Source organism: Gigantopelta aegis, unplaced genomic scaffold (assembly GCF_016097555.1).
Source record: "Gigantopelta aegis isolate Gae_Host unplaced genomic scaffold, Gae_host_genome ctg4502_pilon_pilon:::debris, whole genome shotgun sequence".
NCBI classification, from domain to species: Eukaryota; Metazoa; Mollusca; class Gastropoda; order Neomphalida; family Peltospiridae; genus Gigantopelta; species Gigantopelta aegis.
Window position 1 is genome coordinate 28,293 of NW_024533898.1, and position 11,023 is coordinate 39,315.

The 11,023-nt window shown below is 36.1% G+C and overlaps 1 protein-coding gene across 1 annotated transcript in view; it reads left to right on the forward strand.

Annotated features, from left to right (window-relative positions):
* LOC121392789 (aggrecan core protein-like) overlaps positions 1-10,352 on the forward strand; it is a 35,443-nt gene extending 25,091 nt beyond the window's left edge. Inside the window, exons 4-6 of the mRNA XM_041523866.1 lie at positions 2,876-2,970; positions 5,647-5,740; positions 10,105-10,352. Coding sequence (XP_041379800.1) covers positions 2,876-2,970; positions 5,647-5,740; positions 10,105-10,337 — 422 coding nt within the window. The 3' untranslated portion in view covers positions 10,338-10,352. The remainder of the gene's footprint in view (positions 1-2,875; positions 2,971-5,646; positions 5,741-10,104) is intronic.
* Positions 10,353-11,023: the final 671 nt, after the last annotated feature.

Genomic DNA, 11,023 nt, shown 5'->3' on the forward strand with positions numbered 1-11,023 from the left:
GGGGGGGGGGGGGGGGGGCATGCCACCAGAAATAGGTTAGGCTATATGCGTAGGCGGGTTCGGCCGTAGGGGGTGCTAGGTGTGTCTGGGGGACTGCCCACTACCCCCGGGTCCACCTCCCCTGGCTTCGGCCACACTGAAGTTCCCGATATGATCGGTGTCTCTATAAAACTTCCTTCTGCTATTGGGCAGACTTCCTGAGGCCTAGGCCCAACCTCTTAGAAACCAACACCACCTAATGTCAAGGGTTAATGAGTTCTCTAATTACTTTTTCTTTTTTGGTAACCCGTTCTAAAAAAATGCGTCAAAATTTATATATTATATTAAATTATAGAATATATTATTTTTTCGTTTATATATTAGAAAAGACGCAACAAAAAGTAAACTATATAAGGCCCATTTCCCTTTTTGGTATAAAGTCAAAATTGGCCCATTAATTTATCGCCCCGGACTGGGTCACCGGCAGCCAGATACCGAGCCCGGGGTGGTCATGCTCGAAACCTTAGTGGTATAGGAGCATGTTAAAAACTTAACGTGAACGTGGCAAGATGACATGTTTTTCCTACTCTAAAAAGTTCGCCATCTTTGAAATCCTGATGTTAGTTTCATTTACCCTTTCTTATTTGCAGTTCTTTATATTAATATGCATAAAGTCAAATATCATTAAGAAGTAATTGTAGTTTTGTAAATTATAGTTAGTATTAAATATAAATCTGTGTGAAGAATTAGACATAAACGTTATTTGGTTTTGAAGTAACGCTGGCTTATTTAATAGTTGGATTATATATGCAGTTAAAGCTAAGATGTATATAGGTGTAATAATTAAAGTATAATTATAATAAACTGTGTGGTAGCTTAATGATTAATACTTAATAGCATTCATTTAGCATGTCGGTAAGAAATTGAAAATGCCTGTATTTGTGTTTATTATGTATGCTATGTAGCAGTTGTGATCCATGTTTTAGTATTATTTTAATTGTTTTATACTTAACTGATCGGGACCTTCAATCTCTGTGTCGCCCTTACGCCCACAGCGAAAGGATCTCAATTGTTTTGTTTTTGTTAGGTCACGGCCCGTGCAGTATATTCACTGCTCGTGCTAATTGTGTACTGTGTAAATGTGTATTTGTCATTATATGGTGAATGTAACTTAGTTTAGATTATTTATTAATGTTTAGTTTTATACATTGAGAACATGTTACCATAAGTGTTATTTATTAATGTTAAATTAATAAATAGTTAATTATATGCTTGAAGTAGCGCTTATTCAATTAGTATATCTAATTGTGTTTTCTCTATATAATCAAGAGTATTATAAAATAAAATAAATTATAAACATACCGCAGAAAGTATACTTGTATAACTTGAGAGTACTGTATATTTGTATAAAGTTAGTATCTTTTTATGCGGATGTATGTATCATCGTGTTTTATATATTTTAAGATTATTGTTATTGTTTTACAGGGTTTTGTGATAGACTACCGTTTAATAAAGAACCCTATGAAATTGCTTTCGTCATTTGTTGACGATTAGTAATAGTAACACTAAGATGAGGTAATAGGTAATCTGATGTCTGCCATCTACACATTAGTATTATCTCTACATAGCTGGCCTCTCCATATATATGTTTTTCTTAACAAAATCCTGTAGAAAACAAACCATTAATTCATATTCTGCATGGTCATTTGCCTTCTGTATTTTTGTAATATAACAACATACCAATACAGTACTGTAACATTCATTAGCGTTTTCCTCTTATTTATCGCAGAACATAGACAGTTAAGTTAGTTACCGTACTCCATCTGTTGGTAAATTAACACAATTTCACTTCCGTTAAAACATTTTGAAATGTTTTGTTTTTTAAACGCATTATATAGGGACTAGCATTTCCTATTATTTAACCACAAACATTACAACAGAAGTCTATATAATATGTTTATTATGTAGCCTTTTTATATAGACCATCAACATTAAAGATGAAGTCTCGAGTATACATTTATCATTTAACCATTTAGAATATACCATCAACATTAAACAACAAGTCTGATGTATACGGTTATTGTTTAACATTTTAGAACACCAACAACATTAAAGCTGAAGTTTGGAGTATACATGTGTTATTTAACCATCTAATTTTTGTTACACCCACGTTGATGAGAACTCCATGCGTTATTTTGGGTTACAAATGGTTGTTAATACATATCAAGACATACGACTGGCTGCTCCTAGGTGCTCCAGTGTCATACCTCCAATGAAAAACTAAACAATGGAAATCGATTAGACTGTGAAGTATAGTTAACCTGCCATTCTTGTATCTGTGATGTGTCAGTCAGCTACAAGTGCAACGGCTGTAAACAACTTTTAGTAGGAAAAGATGTTAAAATATGCTTAAAACCTGGTTTTCGAGGATATGCAAGAAATAGAATAATACATGTTTTTCCGTTAGATACCATTTATCTCACAACTCGTTGTTTAAAAACGTATCAAACTCGCTTTCGCTTGTTAGATACATTTTAAAACAATTCGTGAGATAAAAGATATCTAACGGCCACTCATGTATTATTCTCTATATACCATATTTCAAAGCTGAAACCTGGAGTATATGCTATTGCATAAACATTTAGAAAATACCACAAATATTAAAGCTGCAATCTCACTGATATACATTTTATTATTCAACCAGTTACAATATACAGTCAACATTAATTATCTTATCAAATGTCAGCATTCGATATCGTTTATAGCTGTAAACGCTGCCTACGTCACAGGAGACGGTATATGTGTCTCCAGTTTAATACTGATAGTCTGTTGAGTTATGTCACAGTGTGTTAAAAATGCTGCAATAGCAAAAATAACAGAACGTCCACTTTTTCAGCTCCCACACCATGTCAGAAGGATTTTGTGAAATTCAAAGAGAGCTGTTACTGGTTTTCCTCTGACTCAACGTTCCGATCATGGGCTCAAGCCAAGGTAATACAATTAAAGATTAATTTAATTTTTAAAAAGTAAAGTTAAAATGAGACCATGGAATGTTGTGCCAACTTGTAACTCAAAATATTTGGAGATGACATAATACACGTTTTTATTTTCAATAAAGGCTATTTCAATTTTATATTTAAAACAATATTGAACGTTCTCGATAAACATTGTTTTTTGGCTAAAAATGAAAAACGATCAAGCGTTAAACGCTACAGAATATTGCTCACGAATGGAGCCGTTTATGATCACTGGAATCGAACATTATTTATGTTTTATTGTTTAGATTATCCATTTTCCTAGAACAAAAGTGTTTCCGGTCATCCTGTTGTTTTTAATACCACAAAATGCATGTTTTCATATTTGTAAAAACGCACGTGCGTCTGAGAAGTAGCGGTTATTGATTCAAGTTCTGGTGTATTTTTAAAAGACATTTCCCGGTTTTAACGTCACAAACTCTTTTTTCGCTATGTTGTAACTTTATTCAAATGTGTTACAGGTTTGTAGATTAACTAAACTTAATGTCTATGTTTAAACTAGGATCGGCGCCTTTACCACTCTGGAATAGTGAAATAATTTGTATGCTTAACTCCATCTGATGTACTGAAATCATTAAATAGGCGTCCTTGTTTTTGGATACAATTTGGAAAGTTTATCGTAGGTATTTTATGTATGTATGTATGTATGTATGTATGTATGTATGTATGTATGTATGTATGTATATGTATGTATGTATGTATGTATGTATGTATGTATGTATTTTATGTATGTATGAATGCATGCATCCATGCATGCATGTATGTATGTATGTATGTATGTATGTATGTATGTATGTATGTAGGACAGCGTAGGTAAGTATGTAAGTATGTATGTATGCATGTATGTATGTGTATATGAATGAATGAACGCACTGGCTCAGGAATGTTTTAAAAACTAAAAAAAAAATATATATTTTTTCTAATTTGGCCCCAGGGATTCGAAATTGATTTTAAATTGACCTTTGTGATATACAAAATATAACTGTTTTTCGGTCAGTCTTGTTTTAAATTTATTTGGCTAGTACTATGTTTTGTTTACAGCCGGATACGATGTATCTGGGGTTTTTTTTAAAAATTGTTAGGAAAGGGATAATAACAAACCAACCGACCGCTGAAAAATGGACTGGCTTAGAGGCTTAGACGCCGGCTTAGGCTGTGTGTAGTCGGGTGGAGACTAAGATATCCAGGGATATATATATATATATATATATATATATATATATATATATATATATATATATATATATATATATATATATCTTTCTATCTATCTGTCTACACATATGTACATCAGTCTAGCTATTTATGTATCTATATATCTATGTGTGTAGCTATATATGCCTATCCATCTATCTATCTATCTATCTATCTATCTATCTATCTATCACCTACATATCTATCCATATATCTATCATCTCTCTCTCTCTCTCTCTCTCTCTCTCTCTCTCTCTCTCTCTCTCTCTCTCTCTCTCTCTCTCTCTCTCTCTCTCTCTCTCTCTCTCTCTCTCTCTCTCTCTCTCTCTATATATATATATGCATATATATATATATATATATATACATATATATATATATATATATATATATATATATATATATATATATATATATATATATATATATATATATATATACAGTCAAACTGTCTTAAGCGGTCAATCAAGGGAGTAGATAAAAGTGGCCGCTTAAGACAGGTGGCCGCTGATTACAGATTGTGACATATAGTCTTTAAAACATATGTTGTTGTTTCTTGTATTAGCGTCTTTACTGCTAATTAATGGATGTGTGCTTCAGACTTTACTGTAAATAAACTTTTGTCTACAACTGGAATGTATTAAATTAACCGTTCTCAACAAGTTTGTTTTCTCTTCGCATTTAGTTATTTAATTTCTACTTCATGTGGTGTATTGTCACAGTAAGTGAATCTACAAATGTCAAGCGTAGCCTGCCCAGCGGCAATTAGGTGCTTTCCATAGTCATACTTTCTTAATTGATACACAGTAGAGATGTCGGGACTGAATGGGTACTAGTATTTCTGAAGGTTGATATCGGTTGTTTGCCGCACCTTGTCGCTGTTGTTAAATATCGCTTTTATATAACGGTAAACATTTACTGTGGCCGCTTAATACAGGTATGTTAGCTATTTAGGATCCGATTTGGGTGGCCGCTGGCCGCGTTAGACAGGTGGCCGCTTATTACAGGTGCATTTACGTTATAAATCGTTTGGGATGGAAAAAGTGGCCGCTTAAGGCAGGTGACCGCTGAATACAGGAAGCCGCTAGGACAGGTTTGAATGTATATATATATATATATATATATATATATATATATATATATATATATATATATATATATATATATATATATATATTTCTATCCATCCATGTATCTATATATGTCTTTCTCTATATATGTCTACATATATGTATATCAGTCTAGCTATTTATCTATCTATATATCTATGTGTGCATCTATATATGCCTATTTATATATCTATCTATCTATCTATCTATCTATCTATCTATCTATCTATCTATCTATCACCTACATATCTATCTATCTAGCTATCTATCTATCTCTTTCCATATTTATTTATTTATTTATTTATTTTTTCTTAATTTATTTATTTCAGGTATATTGCGAAAACATCAATGCTTACCTTACGACTATTACGTCAGAGGAAGAAGACAGATTTATCATGGAACACCTGCTCAAAAACGAAACAGGTAAGGATGTTTATAAATTTAGAGATTATCAAATAATTATGATTATTTTTACTAAGTATTTCCGAACATTTTAATACATTTCGTCAATTGGCATATACGTTCTGTCAATTCCACAAAATTCAATTAATTTTCCAGACGAAGTAAGTTGTTATTTAATTAAACTTAAAGGCGGTATATAATAAATACAGAACCACAAACCAATGGTTTTTCCCCATGTTATTTATTGCACTCCATAGTGCGCCATATTTAATATTCCTGTGCACTATAAACGTGTGACGTTACGCACAATGTTCGTAATTCATATGGTAACATCAGAAAGGTCAAAATTACGCCATCTGTTTATAACGTTGTTAAAACCTGTACATTGTATATTAAACTATCAACTATAATCTGTCAATAAACACAACTTCATCTGTAATCTATACTTTATGTATAATAAATACTAGTATAAGTATATCAGCTATCTGGGCTGCCTGTCCAGGAGAGTGAGCTAGTTGTTAGTTGGTTAGTTGTTAGTGTGAGAGAAGAGGGTGTAGTGGTCTTACACCTACCCATTGAGCCCTTAAGAACTCGCTCTGGGATGGAGTCGGAACCGGGCTGCGAACCCTGTACCTACCAGCCGGTTGTCCGATGGCTTAACCACTGTGCCACCGAGGCCGGTTTCGGTTCAAATGCTCTCCCGTTGTACTTATGTTGAAATTGTGTGTTGATCCAACAATGAACTAAGATGAACTGCAATGAAATCACGACGAACTGCGTCACTGACTCAGTTCAACCTATTTCCGTGCTTATATCCTATTAAGGTTGAAGCACGCTGTCCTGGCCACACACCTCAGCTATTTGGGCTGTCTGTCCAGGCCAGTGGGTTAGTTGTTAGTGAGAGAGAAGAGGGTGTAGTGGTATAACACCTACACCCTGAGTCGTTAACACTAGCTCTTGGTGGGAGCCGGTACCGGTCTGCGAACCCACTACCTTCCAGTCTTATGTCCGATGGCTTAACCATTAACTTCGCCAGAGACTTCTGTCAATGATAGGGCTCAATGAATAATGAACTCTCCAATTTATAGTGCACTGATATTCTAGCCAATCAAAATGTACATGACATCTCCCACGTTCATCTTTTATAACATTCCACGATGTTCAGTCAACATATTATAAAGAAACGCATAGGTGATAGGGAAAGAAGAAAAGTGTTTGATTTGACAAAATATCGTGTGTTTTTAACAATGTTGCTGAATGACCATGTTTGCTAATGTTCCTGCAATGGAACAGCATGCCTAAATGGACCCTAAAGCAAATTTAACGCAAGTTGTGGCACGTTGTGGCACGGTGTGCGACAATTGCAGGAAATCGGCGTCAAATGGTCAGATTTTGGCGAATGTACGTGAAACTCGGGGGAAAAGATTGGGGTTGTGATGTGTTTTTAAAGCTGCAATGCTCGCAATGGCGCCTCATTTCCTTTTCGACGTAGACGAGTTACATGATGCCAAGACTAAGCCTGCCGAATCGAAACATTGCAATAGGCCGCATCCAGTTAGGTGAAGCAGTCGCACGCCACATGAACGTCCACCAGAGCACCTTTACACGTCTCTGGGACAGGTACCAGCAGTTTCAATCAGCTGAAGACAGGTCCAAAAGTGGAAGACTTCGCATAACACCTGCAGCACACGATCGCTACATCCGGGTTCTACACTTGCGCCACCGAACTGCCACAGCAACAAACGCTGCTGGACGCATACCTGGTTTGATAAGGGTGTCTGCACAAACCATTCGGAACACACTTCGAGAAGCAGGTTTATTTGCTAGGAAATCGTATGTTGGCCCCGTCCTGCGACGTCAACATCGACATGTACGTGTTCGTTGGTGCACGAATGCAGAGGGGTGGAAGTTGGGAAACTGGCGGCGAGTATGATTCAGCGAGGAGTCACGTTTCCTTCTACAGTGACGTGATGGACGACAACGTGTTTACATGGGCCACAATGAAAGTTTTGCCAACAACTGCGTCGCCCAAGTTGACAGATTCGATGGAGGGAGTGTCATGATATGGGGAGCCATCTCATACACCGGCAGAAGTGAGCATGTGTTCGTACAAGGCAACCTGACAGCTACCGGGATGAAATTCTTCACCGTCACATGCTTCCCATGTTGAATCGACAGAGATAATTCTTTCAGCAGGGCAATGCCAGACCACATACGGCACGTGTAACAATGGATTTCCTGCATAATGACAACATTAATGTGCTGCCATGGTCATGAAGCTCGCCAGATCTCAACCCCATTGAACATATATGGGACGAATTGGACAGACATGTATGCCAGCGTGACTCAGAGCCTCAGATGCTTCCGCAACTGACACATCCACTGCAGGAAGAATGGGCTACGATTCCCCATGCCCGGATTCAGAGACTGATCCATTTTATTCCAAGGAGATATCGCGCAGTGATTGCTTCTGCTGGTGGCCACACAAGGTACGGATTTTAGTGCCCTCATGCGACCCTGTTTGGTGACGAAAACGCCTCCACTTCAGTCAGTCCATAGCAAGAATATTGTCACATACTCATGTCAAATTTGACTGTGATACAATCATAAATAACGAAATTATGCCACTTTGTAGTAAAGAGATAATTCCAAGTATAATTCGCCTATGTGTTTATTTTTTGACAGAGTATACATCATTATTCTGTTTCTGCATGTTCTATGTACTCAACAACTAACAAACATCGTGTGGTACTTAAACAAATGAACTAGGTCAGTTAAATACTAAATAGTATAGACTACCGCTATATACAAAAGTACATATATCTACATATACATCCCGGTATATATATATATATATATATATATATATATATATATATATATATATATATATATATATATATATATATATATGTCTGACCAGAGATGGGTTTCGCCGGGTTAGGGTTTCACCTCCCCTCCCCCCTCCCCCCACCCGAAACCCTAATCCAGCACGCGCGCCTGCCATACAAAGTGGGATTGTGGATTACTTGCCTATACTTTTGAAAATACTGTGGTGTTCCCAAATCAAATACAGAGTGACAATACACACTTCTTGTTTTGTATTTAACGTTTATTTAACTAGTTTGGGGGGCGAGACGTAGCCAAGTGGTAAAGCGCTCACTTGATGCGCGGTCGGTTTGGGATCGATCCCCGTCAGTGGACCCATTGGGCTACTTCTCGCTCCAGCCAGTGCACTACGACTGGTATATCAAAGGTCGCGGTGTGTTTTATCCTGTCTATGGGGTGGTGCATATAAAAGAGTCCTTGCTGCTAATCGAAAAGAGTAGCCCATGAAGTGGCAACAGCTAGTTTCCTCACTCAATATCTGTGTGGTCCTTAACCATATGTCCGACGCCATATAACAGTAAATATAATGTGTTGAGTACGTCGTTACGTTAAATAAATCTTTTTCTTCCTTCCATTTTGTTGCTTTTGGGGAGAACTGATTGATTGATTTTATCAATATCATTATTATTATTATTATTATTATTATTATTATTATTATTATTATTTTATTATTATTATTTATTATTTATTATTATTATTATTATTATTATTATTATGATATTAGATTATTATTATTATTATTATTATATATTATTATTATTATTATTATTGTTTATTATTATTATTATTATTATTATTATTATTATATTATTATTATTATTATTATATTATTATTATTATTATTATTATTATTTATTTTTTTTTTTAGGTTAGGTTTATTATTATTATTATTATTTTTTATTATTTTTTTTTTTTTAATAGTATTACTGTTATTATTATTATATTATAGGAGGTGTTTTGTTGTTTATTTTTGGCGTGTTTTGTTGTTTTGTTCTTGTTTTGTATAGTGTTTGTTTTGCTTTTTGTTTGTTTGTTTGTTTGACTGTTTGTTGTTGTTTTTTGTTGTTGTCATACTCATTCTTTTTTGCCAGGTGATTGTTCATACCAATGTTTGACACCAATAGAAGATGTGTATGGGGAAGGAAGGACATGTTTTATTTAACGACGCACCCAACACATTTTATTTACGCTTATATGGCATAGGACACATGGTTAAGGACCACAGAGATATTGAGAGAGGAAACCCGCTGCCGCCACTTCATGGGCTCTTTCCGATTAGCAGCAACGACTATTTTATATGCATCATCCCAGACAGGATAACACATACGACTACCTTTGATATAACAATCGTGTTGCACTGGCTGGAGCAAGATATAGCCCAATGGGCCCACTGACAGGGATCGATCCCAAACCGACCGCGCTTTACAACTGGGGTCTACCCACATACGTATGGGGAGTCTTTAAACATCCATTCATTATTTATTATTTACCGTCAGGCGGTGGCTACTTGGTCGGAGCTAATGATGAACAGCAGGAAGGCTCTTTCTTCTGGATGACGAATGGAGAACCCGAGCGCGTAAGCTACACGAACTGGGCCCCAGGTCAACCCGATAATGCTGGAGACGAAGAGGACTGCATCGAGATATGGGGAAATGGTTCCCCATGGCCCTTTTCGTGGAACGATTGCCGTTGTGACCTTCTATACAGATTTATCTGCGAACAGAATTAGGAACATGAGAGCTATAATCTTCGGAAACCCCCCCCCCCCCCCCCCCCCCAAAAAAAAAAAAAATAAAATAATAATAATAATAATAATAATAATAATAATAAAATAAATAAATTAAAATAATAATAATAATAATATGTAATTTGTATCTGGGTTTATCACCTCAGGGGAGTCGGAAGCAGTACGTCACTTTTTGAGCCTGGCCTGGTGCTTATAAAACGTTTAAGTGTAGTCTTAAGACTGTAATAGAATCTGAGACAGTAATGCCATGACAACGCCATACAAATTGTGTGTGTGTGACGTCATTAGAGATTGAGTTTGAACTCTGAAAGCTTTATAAGGGCCCAGGAATGATTTGTTTTCTTCTCTTCCTATGACGCCCGCATAGCATAGATCTCATCATATGCAAAGCTTTCATGGCAATACCAACTTTTAATTGCTTCCGATGCTCCTGCATCGAACACACATCGTGGGTCCAATACACAGGGCAGGACAACAATATGCATTTAGTACAACTTAAGGGTCGGTTCCAAACTGCATGGGAAAGGGGGTAGAGGGTATTGTTTTTGTTATATATTGTCGTGGATCTCCAACAACTCTCTTAACTGTGTGCTGTGAGTCTGTGGCCTCGGCCCCGTTCTACGAAGTGATCTTAGCACTACTATATCCGTAAATTAAACACCTAACAA